This window comes from Phoxinus phoxinus (assembly GCF_949152265.1).
Source record: "Phoxinus phoxinus genome assembly, chromosome: 4".
Classification (NCBI taxonomy): Eukaryota; Metazoa; Chordata; class Actinopteri; order Cypriniformes; family Leuciscidae; genus Phoxinus; species Phoxinus phoxinus.
The window spans coordinates 26053302-26078780 of record NC_136879.1 but is presented as its reverse complement, the minus strand read 5'-3'; the positions used below and the strand labels follow the sequence as shown (position 1 = coordinate 26078780).

General features: G+C 38.6%; 1 protein-coding gene across 3 annotated transcripts; it reads right to left on the bottom strand.

The window, feature by feature from the left end:
* Nucleotides 1-990: 990 nt before the first annotated feature.
* Nucleotides 991-24795, bottom strand: git1 (G protein-coupled receptor kinase interacting ArfGAP 1). 3 transcript variants are annotated; one of them, XM_079611477.1, is made up of 21 exons: nt 24263-24795; nt 19755-19888; nt 19569-19681; nt 18548-18653; nt 18191-18277; nt 17634-17764; nt 16862-16956; nt 16476-16518; nt 16009-16035; nt 15379-15427; nt 13719-13791; nt 13109-13206; nt 11659-11770; nt 11398-11525; nt 9716-9868; nt 8640-8921; nt 5332-5409; nt 5159-5238; nt 3763-3927; nt 3607-3670; nt 991-3523 (listed from the first exon to the last, which is right to left on the bottom strand). In XM_079611477.1, exons 1-21 carry the CDS (start codon nt 24312-24314, stop codon nt 3308-3310), a joined length of 2286 nt encoding a protein of 761 aa, XP_079467603.1. In that variant the 5' UTR covers nt 24315-24795; the 3' UTR covers nt 991-3307. The 3 variants fall into 3 exon arrangements, with proteins under 3 accessions (XP_079467603.1, XP_079467604.1, XP_079467605.1); XM_079611478.1 differs by lacking the exon at nt 16009-16035; XM_079611479.1 differs by lacking the exon at nt 8640-8921 and having other exon boundaries at nt 993-3523.
* Between the last annotated feature and the right edge of the window lie 684 nt (nt 24796-25479).

The following is a 25479-nucleotide window of genomic DNA, read 5'->3' as shown; positions in this document are numbered from 1 at the left end:
TGATAGTTAGCATACATGGAGTTCCCAGATCTGTGTAAAAAGGAGCCCATGTGCCAATCAAAACGTGCACAGTGACCAATTAAAATAGTCCAAATACCAACTCAAAAAGAAATTTTTACTCTAGAGATGAGCATTTTGCAGCAAAAAAAGCACTTGACTACATATTCATTACATTTTTACTCGAATACCATTAAATGTATTAACGTTATAAAAACGATCTTGCAAGTGTCAGTTATTAATTAACCTTTAATAATATTGTACCAGCTGACAGGGTTCCCTCTGTAGTTTAACATTACTATACCTATATGACATGTATATGTAGGCTATATCCAAATAGATATTGAATCGACATTAAGATCGAATCGGAAGCTCATGAATTGAATCGTGAAGTTTGTGTCAAATCTCACTTCAAGCTGAACTCAAAAGTTGGCAGCCTTGAGTAGTTTTATAACTGATGGAATAAATAAACTGGACGGTGTAAAATATTTCAGTACTAGAATTTCAGTCAAATATAATTTAAAATGTAAAAATAAAATATAATTTATGCACTACATCAATATCGTTTAAAAGTAGGCCAATTCCGCGGGAAAGCACCATAGACAGTATAAGAGGAAAGCACACCAGAGCCACACCTCTTCCACAAGCACTTAACTAAACTACAACCATACATATACCGGTAACCAAGAAATTTTCTATAACTCCTATTTTTCTTTTAAATCCTGTTCTTTTTCTGTATTTCCCTGCTTTACACTTCTGCTCAAACATACAATTGAAAGTTGGATATTGTTAGTCATGATAAATTACTTGCGCTGTTCCTCATTTCTAAGATACTTTGCATAACTGTCTGCTAAGTGAATAGATGTGAATCTAATTATTTTGTTGGCTTTTTTTTTGTCCAAAGGAAACACCCTGTGAAATACCATGAATATTAATACACACCTTTTTATGACCTCAAATAACCCCAATGACATACAATAACAATTCACAGGAGACAATTAACTTTTTCTTTTATTTATTACAAATGTACAGCTTACGAGTCTTTATTACGATTTAAATGGTTTTGCTTAGTCTTTTTATTTAAATTCTATATCTTACAGGTAGCCTCTGCTAAACAAATTTCTCCCATCAGCTAATCTCTCATGTAAGAACGAGTGATAACGAAAGTCATAACAAGTACAGTGCAGCTAGTATGACAGATCACGGAAGAGAGAGAGAGTGTGTGTGTGTGTGTGCATTAGTTTTTAAAATTATTTCACCATGTATGCATCTGCAGCAGGATGACTGGGAAAATGTTTACCTACTACCTTAAAAGGAATCAGATTCAGAGTTGAATATAGTGTGTGTGCATTGACTCCCTTTCCCAGATAACTCTCTGAATTTAGTGCTTATTACGGTAAATAACATCCCAATCTCTTTCTCCCAAGTTATCATCACAGTAAGCCATCACCCAGTGACCGTTCCCGACATGTTTAGTTGAAAACTAAAAAGAAACATACTTATGCATACACGGTTTTTACTCACCATGTGCTTCTAGTGTGGAAGAGTTACTTGAGTACTGATTAAAATCAGTCTAGCAGATGTGCAAAGGCCATGATACGAGATTTTCAGACAATCTTTTTGACACATTTTCAGGGGACGCAAACATTATCCCATTCCCCAAGTTGAAAAAACAAAAGGCAAAAACAAAACAAAAAATGGCTTAACTTAAAAGGCTGATGGGTAAAACCGACATGGAAACCAACAGGAAGATTAAGGCCCATAGCATGACATCTAAAATGCAAAGTGACTGTACAACAAATACTTGATCGTGCTCACACACAGATGTGGCATCAAGCCTCAGGTGGATAAACGTTCATCTACATGTGCGTTCGTACTGGAAGCTCCAGTTCAATTCCTCTTCCCATGAACATCGATATAGCGAGGGGCTAATTCCCCCACCAAAGTGACCGCGATCACGCCGACTGATGCCACAGAATGCGACTACGCTGGTCCTGATGCAGCAGATGGACATCACACGTTTTCCCTGTGACTGTATCTGAAATGTTAGTGATGAGAACATTGATAGTGGTCATCTTCAACCATCAACATTCACATGTTTGTAGCTTATAGAACATAAGGATCTTCTTACATTAATAAACATATGCTTGGTTTTAAAAAAAATCATGAAATTTAAAGAACGGCGTGAAATCAAAATCAAATATTCTCAAATGGAAAACGAAAAAACCACCACACACAAAAAAAAAAAAAAAAGCCTGGTCCTGAAGTGAAGAGTCGTCTTTACTCCGCTAAACTGATGAAGGCCATTCGATTAAGTCAATAATGTGCAGAGAATGAAGACATGGTGTCTTGTCCTAATCTAATAAGCTGAAGACAATGTGATGATTGTGCAAACACATTTGCATTGTTCTGATAGCAAAACCCATTCATGTTGGGATTGAGATGAGATGAGAGGAGCCAGGATGAGATCCGGCGAGCCTTTTCTGTACATCAACCCCAACTGTTGTCTTTGTGCTCGAAGAAAGAAAAAGAAAAAGAAGAGGGATCCGCAACTGTAGTGTCATCACTCCCCTCTGCTCCTTTGGCTAGTGTTCAACGCACTTCGACAAAAAAAATGAATGTAGTATACATTGTAAAACACTGTGTGAGTGAACCAGTGCTTCTACCACTGGTTAGTTTTCACAGGTTATTGTTCACCCCTGTTAATGTTCGCAAAGCTTTGTGTGATTTCCACTTGACAAACCGAAACAAAAATCAAAAGAAGACATCAATAATGGTAACAATAATGCGAAACATAAGTCATAGTCATTAAAATAACTCCAGTGTTGTTGTTTAAAGTCAGTACATTTGTCCCAAGAGAAACAGGCCAATGGAGCGGCACTTAAAAACATCAGATGAATCGAATGAGAGAGAGAGAGGAAAAACTGAAAATGAACAATTCAGGAGGAGCATTTCAGGTTCTCTGATGGTTAGGAGTGCTTGAGTATTTCACAAAGAGAACCTGACAGTAGCCATCAGCACTGAGTTGTGTAGTGTTGTCATGTATAGACGAGAGAAGATCCTCCTGAAAAATATAACTGAAAGAAGAAAAGGAGTGTAAGGAAAACCAGGCCGCTCCATTCGGCTTCTCCCAAACATTCCACATCTCTGCGTCCGGGTGGCCAAAGCTGGATTGATCACCCATGTATTAGACTTTTCTTTTCTCATCTTCGTTCCCTCGCATCATCTACCTGACCAACGATTCCCAGCCGTCAGTTTTTACTAAGTGTCCTCCTCCTCCTCTCCCGTTTCTCAGTCTTTGCCCGATGGGTCACTGTTTTTTCTCGCGGGTAGTGATGGTGACCAGCTGCTTGGCAGCTTTGGCGATGTCGTAGGCGCACTGGATGACCTGCTGGGTGAGCAGCTGGTAGTCCACAGTGCTGGTCGACGAGTCGGAGGGCGCCGCTTTACGACACTCTATCTGCAGGCGGGACGCACTGGCCCCCAGGAGCTTCAAGGAGGAACGTACTGCATCCAGCGCTGGTCTCTGAGAGAAGCAGACACAACAGATTTAGTGCGTCTGGCTGGATATCTTGAGGCAGAGTATCAGCATAAGACGCATTCACTCACCTTGGGAAACAGCGAGGCCATTTCTGTCACAGCTAAGTGGATTTTCTCTGAGCATGGCACAAAACTGCAAACAAAGACAGATGTTACAATGGGTTTCTTTCAAACTGCAGCAAAAAGACACTGCAACCAGCTGTGAGGGGTAACAGTCCATCCCACCTGTCGTGTTTAAACTCCTGTGCAGCTCTCAGGAGCTCCTGGATGTTCTTGGTGACCTGCTCAGTTTTGAGGATGACGTCCTCTGTGCAGGGCAGCGTGGGGTCAGGGTCACCCTCTGTGTCTTCCACGTCCCCCCTGCTGTCCTCCTCACTGCTGCGGCCCACACTACAACACACCATATGAACACACGATAAAAACACTCACATGTCCAAACAAAAGGCATGAAATGCATCGTCAGTGGGTTTTTAAGTTACAAGTAGCTTAGTAATAAGTTGTTATTATTATTATAACTAATTAAAAAAAATTATATATATATATATATATATATATATATATATTAGTATTTTACTATAAAATATTTGTAATAATTATAATAATAATAGTGTATTAGTATTGTAATATTACGCTTTTACTTCTACAAAAATTAGATTAATTATAATAACTGTTAATACTTTTTATTATTGTAAAATTACTCCTCTGCTGTAAAAATGTCTAATATTCTAATATTATTACTAATACTAATATTATTATAGGCAGTATTAAAAGTAATAGAGTAAAACTACACAACAAAAACACAAATATATTACCATTTACTGCAAAATAAAAATAAAATAAATATTAACCATACAAATATACCACTTTTGTAATATTACTAGAGTAATCCCACAAATAATAAAAAAAATAATAAAGTTATTATAATAACTTTTTTATTAGTTAGTAATAACATTGCATAGTATATAGTATCACTTTTTTTATTTTATTTTTATAGACAAATATATTACTATGGTGTAAAGAATTTAACATTTAAATAGATAAAATATTATTAATCAAAATGTGAATTAATATATAATAATGTAAACTAACTTTTACTAATTAATATAATTCAAACAATTATAAATATTTTTAAAGTACAACAGTAATTGTACAATAGCAATATATTTCTTAATTTCTTCATGCGTTAAGGCCCGTTCACACCAAGATCGATAACTGTACAGATAACTACATCAGCCTCCACACCAGCGGATGATATTGTTCTGTTTATTCCAAGCGCACTACAGTTGTCGTATGCCACTTTATAAGCTCAAGCTCTTTAAAGCGGGATGGATTCTGATTGGCTGTCAATGTTTTAAAATCAATCATCAGCTAGAAAAAAAAATTATGTGATTCCAAGTAAATCGTTCCTCTGTGCCGTTATCGTTACAGTTGTGGTCTGGAATGTTCTTTTATATTTAGAAACATTTTTAAAACTATATCTAATCGTTATAGAATTCAAAGACCTTTAGTTTTTGCAAATGAAATGCAGTAAACTTCTGTCCACAAAAATGTATCAAATTACACTAATGTAAAAAGACACTGAACACACTCTGCTTTGTTTTCAACGGTGGCTCGCACTCACCCAAAGGACACATCGTATGTTTGAGAGTTGTCATAGTCACTATCAGTACCACTCCCGTATCTCTCTCCTGCTTTTGGAGTCTGGACAGGACAAACATGCGCAGAGAGATCTGTTACACATCAAGGTCTGCAACTTGCATGTCAGTGCAGATATGAATGGAAACTGGCACTCACATTATATCGTCCGTCAGTGGAGGCTGACAGGTGCGGTCCTCCGTAGGGGGTGGGACCCGCAGGGCCGCCCCGCCGCACCTGAACACAAGCAGAACGAGATTAAGACAAGACGGTCAGCAGGCAGAGGATGAAAAGAAAAGAAGAAGCCTTGATAGTCTTTTCTGGACAGGACTGTTAGATTCAAGGAAATCTGCAGCAAAAACTCTGTTATACTAATGACTGTAATTATGTTAGACAAATAGCTTAGTGTAGAGGTTTTAGATATTGCAGTCGCAGAACGGCAAGCGTCTACATTAAGCTCAAAAGCAAAACTAAATTAGTGCAATAACATCCTTTTCTCTAAACTAATGAAAATACTAAAAATAGACACCCGCACATTACATTACTTGGAAAAACTGCAGTTAACAGGCACAAAGGTGCATCTCAAATACATTAACCACGACTAAAAAAAAATATTTAAAAAAATAGGACTACAACACACTGTCAGCAATAGCCCAAAAATGGATTATTGCATAATCAAAACATGGCATATTTGCATAACTGCAAAAACAATTGAAGCAAATCAAAACAATGCATTCAAAAGACATTCAAAGACGTTCTACAGATCTAAGAATATCCACAAAATAGATATCCACAGAGGCTGTTTTCCAGTTTCAGCGCTGACAGGAGCAGCACATCGATTCAGTGCACTATACAAGAAATCACTTCCTTTAGCGATGTGGCATGCAGCTCATTTTAGTGTCACTAATCTGGAAACCAATAAATCACATTTCAAACATTCCAGACACGTCACATTGCACAAGACAAGCATATCTCAATGAGAGACCTCTCTTGGCATATTAACCATTTTAGGAAAGATACAATGCAACTCATGCCAGTTCTATTGTCCTATGCTACATAGACAATATATAGTGGTTGTGTCTCAAAATGTATTGAGCTGCCTACCTAAGCAGCCTTTTTGAGCATCATAGGCAAACCTGGTATTAGCATCCGTTTTGGGTGAGCAAAGACAGATTGTGATTAGATTTTAATTAGAGGAGGGTTTTGTGATAATAATAACAACATTACATTAATAAATACATTCATTAAAAATTCTGCATTTTAAAGGGATAGTTCACCCAAAAATGAAAATGTTGTCATCAATCACCCTCAAGTTGTTCCAAATCTGTATGAGTTTGACAGTTGATGGACCCCATTGACTTCCATATAAGGAAAAAAAATGCTATGAAAGTCAATAGGGTGCATCAACTGTTTGGTTACCAACATTCTTTAAAATATTTTATTTTGTGTTCAACAGAAGAAAGAAACTCATACAGGTTTGAAACAATTTGAGGGTGAGTAAATGATGACAAAATTATTTGGTTGAACTATTCCTTTTATAAAGCTAGGGAATTACAAAAGTAAAATAAATTAAAATCCCACCTAAAATTAAAGTTCTGCAAAAAAGTAAAACAGGCAGAAAAAAAAAACAAAAAAAAAACACATATATACAGTTGTAATCAAAATGATTCAACCCCCATTCAAATCAGGTTTAATGGCAATATGTACAGACTTTCATCTGTTTACAATGAACAAATCAAACAAAAGTAATTCAAATAGCTCAACAGAACAAATGTTTCAAGTGGTTTCCCCAAATTCAACTGAAAATGCAACTTTTAATGACTTCTGCAGTCTCAAAATTATTCAACCCCTTCATGGAAGGATATTTAGTACTTAGTAGAACACCCTTTTGGTGTTATGACCTCCTGCAAACAAGATGTATAACCAGACACCAGCTTCTGGCAGCGTTTCTGAGGAATCTTAGCCCATTCCTCATGAGCAGTGGCCTCCAGTTTTTGCGTGCTGCAACCGCATTCATCAAATCCCACCAGAGATTCTCTACTATGGGGTTCAAGTCAGGTGACTGTGATGGGCGCTGTAAAATCTTCCAGGACTTTTTCTGCAACCAAGCCTTGATGGAATTTGAGGTATGTTTGGGATCATTGTCCTGTTGGAAGGTCCACACACAAACCTCAGTGCCTGTTTTTCTGAAGCTGCCTTCTCAGAAATCTGGTTGCAGCCGTTGATAGCTTCCTGTTTCTGTCCCGTCCAGGAAGTGTCAACACTGTTCCTTTAACCTTGAATATGTGTACTATGCTTCCAATGGTGCTCAAGGAACATTTAGTGTCTTTTCTATCTTTTTGTATCCTGTACCTTGTTTGTGAAGAGCGATGATATCTTCTCTTAAGTTTTTGGACCATTCTTTTGACTTTGTCACGTTTGGCTGCATGTTAGAAATGTGGCTCTTCACAAACCTAGCCAGTTCAGATATGTCATGTGTTCTAGCTCAAGCACACCTGCTGCAACTAATGAAGCCCTTGATTAATTGCTTCAGGTGTGCTTGAAGGCCAATTGACACCGCACAGACAAATGCCAACAAACACCAACAAACAAGTTGGCTGTTGGATTTAGACTTTCATGAATAACTGTCATGTTCACACTGCCCCAACAGACACAGACAAACACTGATTGAACATGTTCAGTCGGGTGAAATCAAACCCGACCAACGCCAAAAGACACCGACAGGGGTAACACACTGATCCGACAAAACGTGTGTAGTGTGAATTGGCCTTGAGACAACACCTGTTTTGCAGATATGTGCTGTTATGAGGAATTGTATTCAGGGGGTTGAATAATTTTGAGACTGCAGAAGTCATTAAAAGTTGCATTTTCAGTTGAATTTGGGGAAACAACTTGTTGAAACATTTGTTGTGTTGAGCTATTTCAATTACTTTTGTTTGATTTGTTCATTGCAAACAGCTGAAAGTCAGTACATTTAGCCAATAAACCTGATATGCAATGGAGGTTGAATAATTTTGATTACAACTGTACTTACTGTATACGTGTGTGTATTTCAGAAATGAATACACTGCATTTTAAAATATATATGCATGTGCATGTCAATAAAGTTAAGAATAAAAAAGTAACAGAAAAATAGAATTAGAAATAAAAACACAAATATATGTAGGTGTACTTAAAGGTGCAGTTGTTGATACCAGGAGAAAAGAGACCCATAATGACCAAAAATTCTGTCTATTTAGGCGGCTGACTCAGTTAGGAGACACAGCCAATATCTAGAAAAAGAAAGGTGTTATCAGGGCAGGAAGTGCTCCTGTCTGTCCATAAGGTGGGGGTAGAGAGCAGAGAGTAATAGTGAAAGCAGGTGCTCCAGGCAAAAGCAGCACATCAGTGTGGGTTCAGGTAAGCAGAGGGAAAGAGTGGGTATAAAGTACAAAAAGATCAGGCCGGCCACTAATGCTCACACTTACAGGGCTGAGAGGCAGCAGGCGGCCCGTCAGGGGGTCCAGGGTTGGGGTGAGAGCTTTGGGGGTGGTCCCCACAGGCTCATACATAGAGAAGGCTTGTCTATCCCGGCGGAGGGGAGCGGACGAGGGTGCGGTTAGGCCGGAGTCTCCACCTACCCCTCCTCCACTGCCTGTACCCCTTACCCCACTGGACCACAGCCCTGTGCCACCACCCCCGGTCAGAGCTCCCCCGGCCCCAGCCTGGGCCCCCCGCAGCACGCTGTTCTCCGTCTGCATCCGCGTGATCTACAGGGATGGAGGGGCATCACGGGGAGTCACAAACACATACACAAACACAAGGACCAAAGAAAACACAACAGTTGCAGTGCGGATGGTTACGACATGCTGGGGGCGACAAAATGGGGTAATTCTGATAGACAGGAAGTTTAAGGTTGTCTGAACAAGGAATGGCTTCATTCTCAGTGAGACATACATGGTATATGATAGTTACACTACTGTTCAAAAGATTGCTGGCAGTACGATTTTTTTTTAGAAGTAATTAATAGTTTTATTCAGCAAGGATGTATTAAATTGTGCAAAAGTGATTTTTTCTTTTGAACTTTCTATTTATTAAAGAACTAAAAAATTAAGCAGCACAACTGTTTCAGCATTGATAATAATATGGAAGGTTTCTTGAGCACCAATATTATATAAGAATGATTTCTGAAAGATTACGTGACACTGAAGACTGAAGCTGAAAATTCAGCTTTGCATCACAATAAATTACATTTTATAATATATGACAATTATTTATACAGTTAATTTAAATTCACAATATTGCTGTTTTATAAGTATTTTTGATCAAATAAATGCAGCCTCAGTGAAAAGAAGAGACTTCTTTCAAAAACATTTACAAAATGTTACCAACCCCAAACTTTTGAACAGTAGTGTACACAAATACAATTCTGCTCTGGTTTATGGTTTGGGATCAGTTTGTGTGACGGTGAGCTGGAGTTTATGGCAGCATTTCATTTCTATCTGTGTGAAATACTCGTATTTTCAAAATAAGGACACAGTTTAAATAAAGTGGGTGTGCGCACCTCCTTCTGTAGCCTCCGCAGCTCCTCACTCAGGTTGTTGTTGACCTTCATAAGCTGTTGAACTTTGGCCTCCGAGGAGGCCAGTGCTTTCTTCACCTCCAGATACTCCTGTAGTGTGATGGGCCCATCTGACAGGTCGGACGAGTCCATGCTCTGATACACACAACACAAATCACAATCTACTGTCAACAACAAAAGGAACAGATTCGAAAAAGGTGATATTTTTTCAAAAACACAAACACAATTATGAATTTCATTACCGGTAATTTATTGTAGTATGTACATTACCTTTCAAAAGTTTTGGGAAATTAATTCAAGCAAGGACGCATTAAATTGATCAAAAGTGACAGTAAAGACATTCATTAAAGGTAGGGTAGGTCAGAATTGTCTAAAAAAAACTTTTATTCAAATTTGTTTAAACTGTCTTTATATACCAATGCATAATTAAAATGTAAGTACTCTGATAAAAAGAGTATAAAAATCGAGTGACTCTAGACCGTTTAATCTTCATTAAACACAGCTCATTAATTCCATTCACTCCCACCTAAAAACGGGTGCGCGACTGCGCGCACGTGGGCAGAGCCAGTAATAACGGCGGTAGTCATGGCGACGGAGAGTGACAGTCGCGCAAGCCAATCCTGTGATTCGTCCCGAATGGAAATAATGAGCTGTGTTTAATGAAGATTAAACGGTCTAGAGTCACTCGATTTTTATACTCTTTTTATCAGAGTACTTACATTTTAATTATGCATTGATATATATAGAAAGTTTAATCAAATTTGGTAAAAAGTTTTTATATAAATCCTACCTACCCTACCTTTAAATGTTACAAAAGATTTCAATTTCAAATAAATGCTGTTTTTTTTAAACATCAGCCTTGGTGCGCATTAGAGACTTCTTTCAAAAACATTTAGAAAATCTCACCAACCTCAAACTTTTGAATGGTATTATAAATTTAAGTCAAAAGAGCTCACCACAATACTATATGACATTTATAATCCTGGATTTGAGTGTTTTTTTTAAATCATTTGGCATGCAAAAACAGTATGGTCAATCTCTTAGAAAACAAACAGCACAACAAGTCAGATCATTTGAAGTATTAATGCCCATATGTATTTATAAACCTAACATTAATATGGAGATTTTAATAAAAAATATTATAAAGCATTACCAGAACGGATCATGTAAAATCATATTTTCATACAAAAAGCACTAAAAAGTCAACCATTTTGAGTTAAAAATCTCCTGTCTTCAGCTGCAGAACAATAGCTTCACTGATCACAGCCTTGAAAGGGGATGATGTCATTCTGCAAATATGAGGCAGGGCTGCTGCTACTGTTCTTCCAGTGGTGCATGCGGGGACATGACAACGCTGGCGTCTTTACTACTTCTGTATATACTAATTTGCTGGTCTGGCAAAACCCAAGATCAACAACTACCAATTCCTAACCTATAATATAAGAAATTAAACATTTCCCAAGATTCAGTGGATCATCTGAAATTGTTTCACCAAAGGTTTTAATGTTCCTCAATTAAATCAGGTGGTTTCATTATAAAAAATTAAGAACATCTGAATGGATAAACTCAAATCTTCCAACTTCTCACACTTATAATTAGGTTTAGGTGGAGTACAGTGATGATTTACCCCAGGTAAACACCCAGTTACCATTTGATGAACTCACCTTGGCCCTGTTGTTGCGCTGGGTGTTGTTGTTATTCTGTGCAGTCAGCTCGCTGTCTGTGTCTTCGTCAGACGCTACGCTGTCATAATCATGCTGGTCATCGTCTGCCTGACTCAGATCCAGCGGGTCTGAAAAACAAGATAACATCATTAATATGAGGGGAAACGGCACTGGCTTAGCTATATCCATCTTTACTGAAGCTGTATTATTGAAATTCCCCTAAAATCTCAGAGTTCGAGAAATGCAATGTGGGCGTCTCACCTGTGGGGCTTGTCAGGCCTTTTCCATGCTGCCGCCGCTTAGCATCACTGAGAATGTCGATAATGAGGGTGGCGAATTCTCGTGCATTAAAGCGAGCCAATTTCTGCCGCCCCTACCAATGACAAAAACATACACCAATAAATACACATTAAATAAAAACAATCGTTCAAAAGTTTGGGGTCAGTAAGATTTTTTTCTTAATAAATTAATACTTTATTCAGCAACGATGCATTTGATGAAAAGTGACAGTAAAGACATTTAAAGGCATTTCAACATACAAATAAATGCTGTTCTTTTGAACATTCTATTCATCAAAGAACCCAGAAGAAGTGCATCACGGTTTCTGTAAAAAAAATATTAAGCAGCACAACTGCTTTCAACATTGATAATATTAGGAAACAACTAAGAATCAGCATATTAGAATGATTTCTGAAGGATGTGACACTGACGACTGGAAAATTCAGCTTTGCATCACAGGAATAAATTACATTTGACAATATATTGAAACTGAAAACAGTTATATTACTGTTTGTACTATATTTTTGATCCAATAAATGCAGCCTATGTGGGCATAAGAGAGACTTTACATTAAATAATCTTAACGATCCTAAACTTTTGAATGGTAATGTGAATCATTAATGTGTTTTTTACAGTTTAATTTTTGGGCAAAATTCGTGAAATAGATTGAAACTTCGTAAAAACTTGTTAAATGGAAAGAACAACACGTTTTGGGGGATGAGAATTTTATGAATGATGGCCATAAAGGAAATCTCCGGGAGTCTGTGCCTGTTTATAAGGTGAAACTTGCCAATTTGACAAATTTTTATTTGAGCACTTAGTTACTCTGCAATGCATATTACAGAACAGTCTATTTTAGCTGAGGGATACTTGGGAATGTTAAAGGCTGGAAAACACTGCCACATCAACAGTTTACTGTTCCAACTCTTGACCACTGGGTGTGTGTGTCCCTCCTCCCATCATCTCTTTTCATGTCTCATGTATACGCAAAAGAACAGGAAATTCTCAGCCTGGCCAATCAGCCCGCAGGAAACATGCCCCTGTGTGAACGCACTTAGTGGTCTTGCTGTATAAAATAACTATTTCAAGCAGAAATACAGAGAAGGTCATGCAAGGATGCCAGTGGAAACACAGAGGGGGAGGGAGCAGTCGCGTGTCTGCAGCAGTTACGCAGCTGGAAAACATCCGTTCGTTGGTTTGCTGGCCAAACCCGGGCCTCAGTCAGACGTTCGTACAGCCACAAAATGTCTATTTTTAGCTCCGTGTCTGCTGCACCCCTAGATATCATCTCTCCTTTGTGCCTCCATCAAAAACAGGCCCGCGTGGAAGTGACGCCCGCTTACGCATGGGGGAGCAGGAGCGGAGAGCTTCCTCCCAAACATACTTCAAACACATCCTCTGAGGCTCAGGAATAAAATGCTGTGCGTGTTACCTGGTTGCGTGTCGCCGAGTATTCAGGGTTGACGGGTAAGAAGGGGACGGCACTCCGTTCGGTCACAAGCGTACTGTGGTTCTGAGTTGTCAGCCACACTGAGAGAAACAGAACGGACACATATAAACAAGACAAATATATACAAACAGATTCCGATGTCGTAGCCCTGAGGTTATGGAGAGTACGCATCTACCCCGCCCGTTCAGTTTGTGTGTGTTTGGCCCCCTGCCTCGCTCACAGCCCTGCTTACCATCAGAATCTCAGTCTGCCACCCCAGCATGCTACCTCTTCTCCTCTACAACCAGGAACGGGAGTCGAGAGATACAGAGAGAGAGAGAGGAGGAGGAGGAGAGAATTCCTGCGGCACTCCCTCGCCCTCGCTCCCTTTCACCCTCCTTCCATCTAAGCACCTCTCCCTCCCTTCTCTACATGCTGACTGCATCGCTTAAGTCCTTCTATAGTCAGTGTTTATACAACACCCCGATCACTGCGTCTCCAGGGACACGACTACAACCGTCCCCACGCCTCTGGACAGCTCCATAACTACATTAGGAAAAGAGTGAGATGCAGGGAAAGCTGGGACAGGAACAGATGGGGCTTTGAGTCTTACCTGCATCATTCTCTCTACGGTCCACTTCGTCGTACACATCCATAGCCAGCTCCTCGAACAAGCGGTTATTTAACTGTGTCCACACACACACACACAAATATATCAGTATGTGGCATTAAGATTGAGGTATGGGGAAAAAGAAACACAAAATCACAGCAAAATCAGAGCACACAACAGGAAAGTATCAGTGAGAAGACAAAACAAAGCAAGATGCTCCAACAAGGTACTAAATAAGGATGAAATGCAAGCTCAGGGAACTCAAAGCATCTGCTTAATATATCTACTGAATTTCGAAGCATTTGAAGAGTTTGTCAAACGTACGGTGTTCATCTCAAATCTCTAAAGAAAAAAAGCTAACGCTGTATCCCATTCCCAACTAGGAATTCCTACGACAAGAACGTTTTGGACCATTGAGATTTCAGTGTGGGTGGAGCTTCCCAGTGCAATAGTACAGAAATAAAACGTCCTATTTACTTGATAGAGCTGGTTAGGACAAAAACTCAGAATTTAAATCAGCATGAAAAATTTACTAAATTTACTCTATTAGCGGACATTGCTATTATTGTGGAGAACAACTAATCCGTGCCAGTTAATACACATGAAACATAGGTTTGTCTTCGTAATCTTTAGTCGGAATCTAAAAATTGGCTTCGACTCTGAAATGGCATTCTTTTTCTGATGACATCCTTTTGACAGATCATCCTTAACCACTCCCTGCAAAAAAATCAATCCATGCCCACTATTTTTTTCTCATTCAATATTCCATTTCACTCTCAAAAGTATGTCAGAATACTGAAGTAAAGTTAGACGCAACTTCCAAAAGTATCCACTTATTTCGCAATGTGGAAGTAAGCTCTTTTCTGTGGATGTGCCGATTCATTAGCCGCTATAACTAGAAGAATGACAAAGTGCAGTAAACACTACAGACCAGTGTGTTTATAACTATGACAAAACATTCAAATAATATGGTAAGAATACAATATCAATACAACAATATCAAGCTGTTTTGTTCAGCTAAAAATAACTGGAAGCGGATGACACTGGAAGCCAGACACTATACAAAAGAAAATTAAAACCGTAAATGAATACTTCGGTTTGTACATGAACGGTAGGGTATGAGTACAGTGCTCGTGAGGTAAATTTCATCATTGGCATAAATGCACATGTTTGTGCGCAGACAGATTTTCCTAATCATGCGTACTCTGTTAGCTAAGCTCAAAGCCTCGCACAAGCGGCCTGAATTTATTTTGCTCTAGTTAGTTTGTCCACAAGATGGCAACACCACACCATTGCTTCACATGGAAAATAAAGAAACGATCCAAACAACAAACTACTGGAGACAACAACAATAGATGCCCGTGTTGACAAGCGCATGGGTGACGGGGATACGAGATACACACAGCTCTAGTTTAAACAACTATGAAGGCTTTTTTTATAGCTCATCATTTCTGGAGAAATAGCACAGACAATGGATTATTGGAGGCACACTATCAAACGGAGGACACTGCTATGCATTTGGCTGTACACATATGTTGGTGTTTCCGTCAAACTGATGTTAACATGGAAAAGCTTTTATCGCTTGTTGCTTTGTGTTGTCCCGGTCTAAAAACTCAAATTCCCTTAATTCTCTGTAGCAGCTCATTAACCTGCAATCACTCACCGCTTGAAGCTTCTTCTTGGCTGCCTTGGCCAGCTCAGAGAGGTCCAGGCTACGCAAAGACAAAGACAAAGACAAAGACACAGACACAGGAGTAAAAGGATGCTGGAGTCATGCGGACAGAGAAAGATGAGGAGAGAGGAAAGGAGAGGAGCTGGATGAATGGATGAAGTGTGGGGACGGGACATGGGCAGTCCAAAAATATGAGGAGATGCACTTAGGTTTTTCAATGAGGTGACTCATTTTCTAATCTACGGTTTACTATTATTTCCATAACTTTTATTCTATTAGCATTAACCTTAGACTACATTACCTACAACAGCCTTTTTTTTTACTAAAACCATTATTTAGTTGTTTGGCTATTGGTTAACATTATAGCCTGCGTGGCCAAGATTAATTTTTGTTTTTCCGAGGTGGAGCACTGAATGATAACATGCACTAAACATTGTGCACAATAAGACAAGGAAGATGTATTTAGGTAACAATGGTACATTTTGATTTTATGTTGACTTTAAATGTGTACCGGTAAATAACCTCATCCCTTCAGACACCCACATCCAGATGAAGGCCATGTGAGAAAGAAAGAGAGCAGGGTTTATGGAGAGGGGGATGAGAAGAGAGAGAAAGAGATACCTCTGCGTCGGGCACTTAGGGCGAGCTCTGCCTCCAAAAGCGCAGCAAGATGGAGAGAACAGAGAACGAGTGAGCGAGACCGAAAAGTGTGCAGAAAACAGACAGAGAGAGAGAGAGAAAGAAAAGGGATAGACCCCATATCAACACTACTTCTGGACAGGTCAGTAAAGTTCTTTCAGCTGGGGTGCATTTGAGGTGTCAGCCCTACAGAGGTTGCCGACACACACTCTGCCCTAATGCAAACTGATTGACCGTGTGGCACAACCTGCTGGCCAGCACACTCAAATACACCCGCTGCCAACTGATCTTAGTACACTTTATCTACCCTGTATGGGCTATGGAAAAGACTTAAGGGAGGATATCATGCATAATGACAAGTAATAAATAAAACTGCACTGATGCGTTTCAATATTTATACGCAGTATTATTTCTATTTTGACGCACAACCTCATACACAAACAATATACCTGTCTGCCATCTGAGGGATAATATAATGACCGTTCTTGTGATCTGCAGAAACACAGACAAAAGAAAAGTTTTCAATTTCATTTGGGAGGACAGATTGTCTGTTTCACACCCCACACATGCAAGCAGGACTTATTTATTTCATTGCCCAAATTTACAGGTTACAGTATTCACACTGTGTGTGTAAGCAGCACAAAAGCTTAGGTGTAATAAAATGTCATCACTGAGCCTATTTATTTTGAATTCAGCAAAAAACATGTTAAAAATGCATTATAAACCTTTTTATCAATACTTGCAAATTGGATTTCTATGAAGAAACAAAAAAATGAATTAAAGGAAATACTGAATACTGTAAAAATGGTTATTGGTTATAATATTCTAAGCTCACCTGGGCGACGGCCACACAGGTAAAAGGCCAGTCTGTCTGTGAGCTCATACTGACACTCCACCAAGCGCTCGGCAAGCTCCACGTGACCTGCTTGCCTGCAAGAACAGTCACATCACAAACCCAAGACTCTAGGTCACTATAAATCTATAATAACAAGAACTAATATATATATATAAATCCCACAACTGTTTTAAAATGTTTGAGGTCAGTAAGATTTTCTTTTTGAAAGAAATCGATACTATTTTTTCAACAAGGATGCATTAAATTGAGTGACAGTAAAGACATTTATAATATTATAAAAGATCTTTTGAGCTTTCTGTTCATCAAAGAATCATGTAAATGTATCACAGTTTTCACAAAAATATCAAGCAACTGTTTGTAACGGTAATAATAAAAAAAAGTTTCTTGAGCACCCAATTCGCATATTAGAATGATTTCTGAAGGATCATGTGACACTGAAGACTGAAGTAATGATGCTGAAAATTCAGCTTTGTATATTAATATATTGTATGTAATATATATATATATATATATATATATATATATATATATATATATATATATATATATATATATATATATATATATATATTCAACTAAATATATTAAAATAGAATAATAACAAGAATTTTAAATTGCAATAATATTTCACAATATGACTGTATTTCTGATAAAAAAAATGCAGACTTGGTGAACTTAAAACAGACTTCTTTCCAAAAACATCAGACAGATCGCGGATGAGGAGCTAGTGACCCCTGTGTTTTGTGTTTACCGGGCATAGTCTATAGGTGTGCGGCCGTTGATATCTGGAGCTCCAGGATCCGCCCCGTACACCACCAGCAGCTCGGCCTGCAGAACCTGCCCCGCTTTGGCGGCCACATGCAAAGGGGTCGTGCCCTTTTCCTGTGGAGGGAACATCAGATGTTTGACCACCACAGATTACAGGCTCGGTTCACTCTGCTGTTTTCAAACACAAATCATGAAATCTAATCCTTTCTTTTCAGACAATGTAGTCAATATCTGATGCATCTGCATTGTTTGCCATAGTAATAACTTTAGAGGAAAGAAAGAACAGAAACCTATAAATATTTTGATTCGGAAAGTATTTATGCATTGGATCCGATTTTTTTAAATCAAAATGTATAAACAGTTACAGGATACAATGAACAATAATGTTCCTAGTTTGACACAGAAACAGATTCTCTGTTCCCATACTGAACAACACAAAATTGATATCTAACAATCTAGTAATCATAAGATCTGTTTAAGTTGTGATGTCGATTTAACTGGCAGAACAAGGAGAGAACTGTGTGAGATGGCAGATCTTACCGGGTGAAAGAAGTTGGCTTGTGCCCCCAGTGACAGCAGCCGTAAACACGTCTCCAGACTTCCTGTCCGCACACTTGAGTGCAGTTGCTGCAGGCAACAACAAGAGAATAAGTGAGTGTGTGAGAGAGAAAGACAGAGGGATCAGCAAGCAGACCTCCTGCGTATCCTCTCATTAGGGACGTTCAATAGCACAGAGGAAGGCACATTTATTCACTAGCAGGGTGTCATTTTAAGGGCCCTCCTGCAAGGGCACAGACAGTGGGGAGCAGAGAGAGGCAGAGGAGGAAAGATTGAATGAGAGCGAGAGGGAAGAGACTGAGATGTCCAAGCAAAGGTGATGTCTTGGGGCGGTCTCACCTTGCTGAGGTCCTTCGTAGTGACCCCATCATCATCACGGCAGGGCAGCTTGTGGACAAAGGCTAACATCTGGTACTTGGCGCGAATGAACTCTGACTTGGTGGGGCTGTGGGGTGAGAGATACAAACGTAGATCAAATAAATCAATTTCAAAGTCAATGAATCAATCAATATAAAATGGGACAGATGGTCCTGCCTACATAGATACAGTCAAGGCTGTTTATTTTTAAAATGATTCCTTCTCTGATGTAATTGACTTCATCCATAAATCATCCATTAAAGATCTGGAAAACCAGATCTTATCTTGCCATCAAAAGTTTAGCTTGGTCTTTCCCCATTCAAATAAATAGAGGCTGTAATTATTAGCAGTACTTGTCTGCTGTTTGTAACAAATATGGTGAAAACATATATATATATATATATATATATATATATATATATATATATATATATATTATTATATATATTATTATGTAATCAAAATTATTGCAATATTTTCATTAAAGTGATGCCTGAAAAAGAGATTTTAGGAATGTAGATTTTCTCAATGATCTCGCCAGTGGCAGAAAGTTAATTTTGGACCCAGATTCATGGATCCATGTGTCTGCTTGATAGTATTTAAATACCTAAAACTTTATTATTAATATTAAATCTAATTATGGAATTTTGCTTTATTATTAGAGCTGCGATGAAAATGGTACAGAAAATTATTGAAAACAGATGTGCTCAAACTTTCGTCACCTGTATGAGCGTATATGCGTGAATAAGACTGGGCTAACCACGGCACAACTGCTCTGACAAATTACTCTTTAATTACTCTGTATTTTACTTTTAAAAACTCCTCTCATTTAGTCTGAGTGGGCAGATTTGCTGGTCTGGTCTCAGTGGTATGCTATTAGATGGAGCTCCAGGAGAACAATTATATACTGCACGGACCAATAAAACAAAAATTACACTCCCAGTCTTCGAGTTTTTATGACATTCTGGTATATAATGCATGAATGGTTGATGAGTTGGCTTACTGGACTTTATCTTGTGGGTTTGGTTTTCTGCGCCCACTCTGAACTTGTGCTGGATCCAGCAGGGAGTGTTCCCAGATCGAGTTAGCGCCGTTACTGGCCAAGGTCTGCACCATCTGAGACACATGCACGCATTTGTTAGGCTACGATCTAGCAGAAATACGTGTGTGCGAGAGGCTCTTTAGTTACCTGAAGTAAGGAAGGAGGCCAGCCGCTGTGTCGCAGGTGTTTGACGATGGAAATGTGTCGGCCCAGGCTCCGGTGCACAGAACAGCATTCATCACAAATCAGAACCCCTCGGTTTATACTGCTCCAGCCCGGGTCTGAACACACATGATAGAGTAAAATAAAGTACGTTTCATCGAGAGAATGAGCAAAAACAACAGGGCTGACTTTTCAAAGGCACATGAAGGCAGGATGCGGAAAGACTTACTCGTTTTGCTTAGACCGATCACAAAAACAACAGCATTTTTATATTCCTGGGCCTTCTCCCTACATCTTGTGTACCTTATTTTGGTCTTTCTTTTTGGTGCTATACTGAACACTGTTGTCATTGATTCTGCTGATGAAGAAAATGTCACCAAAGTCTAGTTAGGTAACACAGATGAAGTTTGGAAATTGTGAGAATGATCTGTATTAGAAGAATTATAAACAAATGAAATCATTTGGCCAGCAAAGAGTGCCTTTATGAATTTATAGCTGTCATGTTACATTATTTAAAGTTATAGCCTATAATTTCCAGCTATTATTGCAAATTAAAAACGTAAATATGTGATGTTTAATTAAATAATAATATTTTTTTAATTTTTAGTGGGGCTGGTGAAAATAAATAGACATCTGAAGTAATGGCATAAAAAAGCTTTAATGTTGGGACATGCAGTCGACACCATACTGGCCTGCTCTGAATGAGCTTATCTGAGGCAAAGGGTACGAGCGTAGTCAGGACTCAGGACCGATCAAGTGTGACAGAAGTGTGCCTCTGACTAACACAGGCTCCCAGAATCTGACTAAAATTAAACCAGCACCCACAATGCTTCAAGCTCATAATCTCATCCACGAATCTCACTAAGCAGGGGCTTGATATGATTAGAATGAGAGATTATTTTGCACAGATGTAAACAGTGTCATAATATGATTATTGATTTCCCAGATGAATGCAAACACAATATGACATCTAAAAATAGAAGATATTAATACTGCTATGTAGGAAGCATGGTTGGTTGTTTTTTTAAAAACAGTAATATTGTGAAATATTATAACAATTTTAAAATAACTGTTTTCTATTTCAATATATTTTAAAATGTAATTTATTCTTGTGATGGTAAAGTTACATTTTCAGCCTCATTCCAGTCTTCAGTGTCACATTATTCTTCAGAAATCGTTCTAATATGCTGAGTGATTTAGTGCAAACGGAACATTTCTTATTATTATCAATTTTGAAAAGAGTTGCTCTGCTTTATATTTTTATGTAAACTGAATTTTTTTTCAGGATTAATTTTTCCAGGTAATTAATTTTGATTTATTTAATGCATCCTTGATGAATAAAGAAGGCCTGTTCACACCAAGGACGATAACTATAATGATAAAGTTTTAAAAATCTTTCTAAATGTAAAAGAATAGCAGAGTTCACACCACAAATATAACAAAATGGCACAGAGGAACGATATCAATGGAATCCCTTTCAAAAAACAATTATTTTTTTTCAGCTGATGAATAATGAAAACATTGACATCCAAACAGAATCCATCCTGTCATCTTTAAAGAGAGTTAAAGAGCTTAAGGCAGATGACATAACTTATAATAGCCTAATTAATTTTATAACTAATAGGCTACAGTTATAGTTCTTGGTGTGAAGTTGAACTTCAAACTTAAAATAAAATAATTAATGAACTTAAAATAATTAATTTCTTTCAAAAAAAAAAATCCTGACCCCCAAACTTTTTAATGGTAGTGTAGCCTATATCCAATTAAAATATGGTAAATTAAACAAACCAAATAGTTATAATTAGTGTTAATTAACCCTCACATTCACTCAATTCACAAAGAAACATCCGTTTATAACATCATACGATCATTTTCTCTTTCTCTTTTAATAGGAGGCTACGAATTCGATCTAAAAAAAGAAGCCTGAATTAATGTCAATTAAAAGAGCTGCTTGTTTCTTTATTTTAGGAGAAGAGAAGGCTTATTTGAATCCACAAAATATTTATATACAGCCAAAAGTTTAAATCTGGCAATTACGCTAATTTATTGGCTTAGTTGAAAATAATATGGTGTTATTAAATCCCCTTTACTGTCTAAAGATGAGCAGACATCAGAGATAGAGCTGAGCACCTGCATGTGGGAAAATCAAAGATGACGCCATACTTCTTAACTAACATGCTCATCCTATACTATAAGTGCTTGAAACCATTAACACGAACATCTTTACCCCCCCCCCATCTCAAACGTGACTTTCTCTCTGCTTCTAATGAAATTTTACATGTGCACACGTACTCAATGCACACGGCGCCATTCAGTCCTGAGTGACCATGCAATTGACAATCTTCCACACATTCATTCATTCTACTAACACATTTACCAGAATCCATCTGTCTGTCTGCCCACCACCCCCCCTCCTCCTCCTCCTCCTCTCTCAGTCATCAGTTCCTCACCTTCCGACACTCACCATTAGCTACATTCCTACATGGCAAACACGAAAATGACAAGCTCAATCAGCACCGCCGCGACAGGCCAACGTAAGGACAAGGAGTGTGTGAGGATGCAAAAAGCCACACAAGCACTCAGATGTGGGGTGGTCAGCCAGGGGCATTTGTGACGGTGTTTGAGGCTGACCTTAGAGCATGACTGCAGGTAGCTGAGGTGGTGAAACAGAACTAAACAGTCAAAAACGAGACACACTCTCGCATACACGTACATTCCTGGAGAGAGAGCAGCTGTGGATGAGGGAGCAGCTGTCATGCCCCCCCGTACCACCCCTTGGTCCCCCCCGTGGGGACGGTGAAGCTAAATAAGCAAGGCCAAGGGTGGCCTAGAAGTGACGGCACAGCTGAGCAGCATCAAAAATATGTTTTGAAAACAACTACTAAAGGCTTATTATATATTTTTTGGGTGGTTGAAACGGATGGCAACTTATTGAGCTAGCCTATACATTTTGGGACAAACGGGTAAAAGCCAGACAACTTAGGAAGTTCATCTTTATTTAAAACATAAATGCAGGGTCGACTTCCATCTTTTTCACTGTAGTATTTATTTAGGAAATTGTTCCTTGTCTGAGGGCATGTGTGATGGGACTAGAAATGGTTATGAACAACTCAAACATATGCTCAACTATGTTGCAACCTTGATCAGTGGAAAACGTATACATCATAGATATATGTATCATTGCTGCTAACTATGAATTTTGCAACTGCTCATAATCATTAGAGAAATAAAGTACCTAAACCAGCATAAGCTAGTTTGAAGTGTTTAGCTGGTGTCCCAACCTGGTCAAATTGGTCAGTTGGCTGGTTTTAGAGGGGTCTTGGGCCCTTTTCAGCTGGTCATGCTGAGAGACCAGCTTGAAGACCAACTATGCAACAGCTTAGCCAGACTGGGAGACCAGCTTAAACCTGCTAAGACCAATAAACCAGTTTTGGCTAGTTTAAGCAATTTTTATGCTTTTTAGAATAATAAACGACGATATACAGCAGCACACAGAAATATTCCTGTTGGAAAAAAGAATTAGGCCTATATATACAATATTATATAAATCAAGTAAATCATACGTCTAATGATCAAATAATGCCATTTAGATGATTTTTAAACAGTATAACAAAACAAATAACTAAACATAAAGGAAATATATTAATCAATATCTACATACAAAACTGTTATCTAGAAGCAAAGTTGTGTACAAACAAATACTGACCCACGTCAGAGTTTGATGTGTCCTGTCAACCTGCTAACGCTACGATAGTTATCTTACTAGTCAACCCAAGTTCAGATTAACTAACGTTAGATTCGAAAACAGTACCGGACAAACTGAACTAGTATGCTGGTAGCCATAATGCATTTAACGTTTGTAAAAAACAGGAATGTGTTTTACTCAAATACTGGCAAGGAAGTCATACAAGAGTCCGCAGGCTACTTAGCAACCGAGCCTAACGTTAACTACTGTCAGTTAGCATTGTTCGCTACAGAGCCCGTTTTCGTGGTCAATATTAACTAAAAACTCACTTTTAATCAACAGAATTAGCTGTCACTACAATATGTGCATATGCAAGGGTTGGCCTATAGTATAATTCTGCTGCTTTTAATTGACAGCAGCCCGCAGCCTTGTCAACTGGCTTAGGATGAGTGCTAACAAGCAAAGGATAAAACTTTAGCCACGGAAGCAGGGTAGCTGCAGTTAGAGGCTCATATTTCTAGCCATAAAAGTAGTAAATATAAGCAATTATCTAATTTATGGACAATTGTTCTGTCGCATTATAAACCGTAGATGCATGCAGTAGTAAATTAAGAGTGGGTTTAAGGGAGGGAGCAGATATGTTGGGCCGCAGTATCGTCCTTAATATTCGGCCACTTTCCTGACGCGCTTAACCGAGTATCCCTGCGCATATGTGGGCGTGCTGTTCGCCCGCTTGCCGCCGCGCTCGACCGAGTTCGGGACAGCCGTAGCTCACAACAACGCCTCAATCCATAAATCTCAGCCTTACCTGGTGCACTGCAGTCGGCGCACACCTCGGTTCTTTGGACTTTCCTGGACATCGCTGAAACCAAATCTACCGCTTCCAAAGATTTTAGTCTAATACTTAATATATTTGGCTTGATGTCCCCCCAGGAGCGACGTCTGCGATTTTAATGCCGCCCTGAATGTCCGGAAGCCGGCGACGAGCTCTCCAGTGCTCCCTGTCCTCACCCTTCTCTCTCCTTCCTTTTTTCTGCGGTGTCTTCAGTCTTAACGCTGCAAGGATTTAACGATTCCTCTGAATGAATCAAAATTTTCAGAAGGCCCCTTACGTTATCAGATTATTTCATATTGGGCGTCCCCACTAATGTTTTTCCCCCGACCATTATCCAAGCCCCGTCTCTGTCTCGGGCAAAAGGGGGTGGGAATAAGAAAAGTATGGATACAGTACACGGTTTATTTACATCCACTGCCCTATACACTTGACTTCTGTACGGCGGGCTGCATACTCTCTCTCCCTCTCTCTCTCTGACGTCTGTCCCTCGCTCTCTCGCTTTCTTTCTCTTGCCCCACCGTCGTGCACAGGCGGGGGCAGACAGCGCAGAGGGACCATGCAATCATGCCCACCAGTGTAGATGCATTTTACATAACTTTATTTGCATACCTACAATCCACGAATTAATCAACTTTAAATAGCATATGAATAATAAAATAAAATATACAAGATTTATTCAGTAAATTGGATATGGTCAAGAAAATAACATTATCCTAGGCTATACAGTAGCCTAAAATATTTAATACTCCACATTCTATTCTATTCTATTCTATTCTATTCTATTCTATTCTATTCTATTGAGCCATCAAAATATATTTACTTGTATTTCTTTCTTTCTGGATAGGCCATTGAAATAAACTACGCCTTTTTCTGTAAGTGTGTGATTTATTGTCACATCTGTAACTACAGAAACAATAAAAAATGCAATGAAAAATTGCACAATTGCTCAATAAAAACCAATAGAAATCTGCAAGCAATAAAGTATAAAATATTTACTAATCAAGCAATTGGGGGCAAAAAAGTAAAAAAATAAACCAAGACTGTATCTTTTGGATATCTTTTTTTCATGTCATATTTTAACTTTACTTTGACATCATTTGGAATTGTATAATATGAATCCATTAGTTACTTCAAAATTGTTCTCTGGGGTTTCCTCTGCAGCAACACATATGTGACCACTGACATGTTTA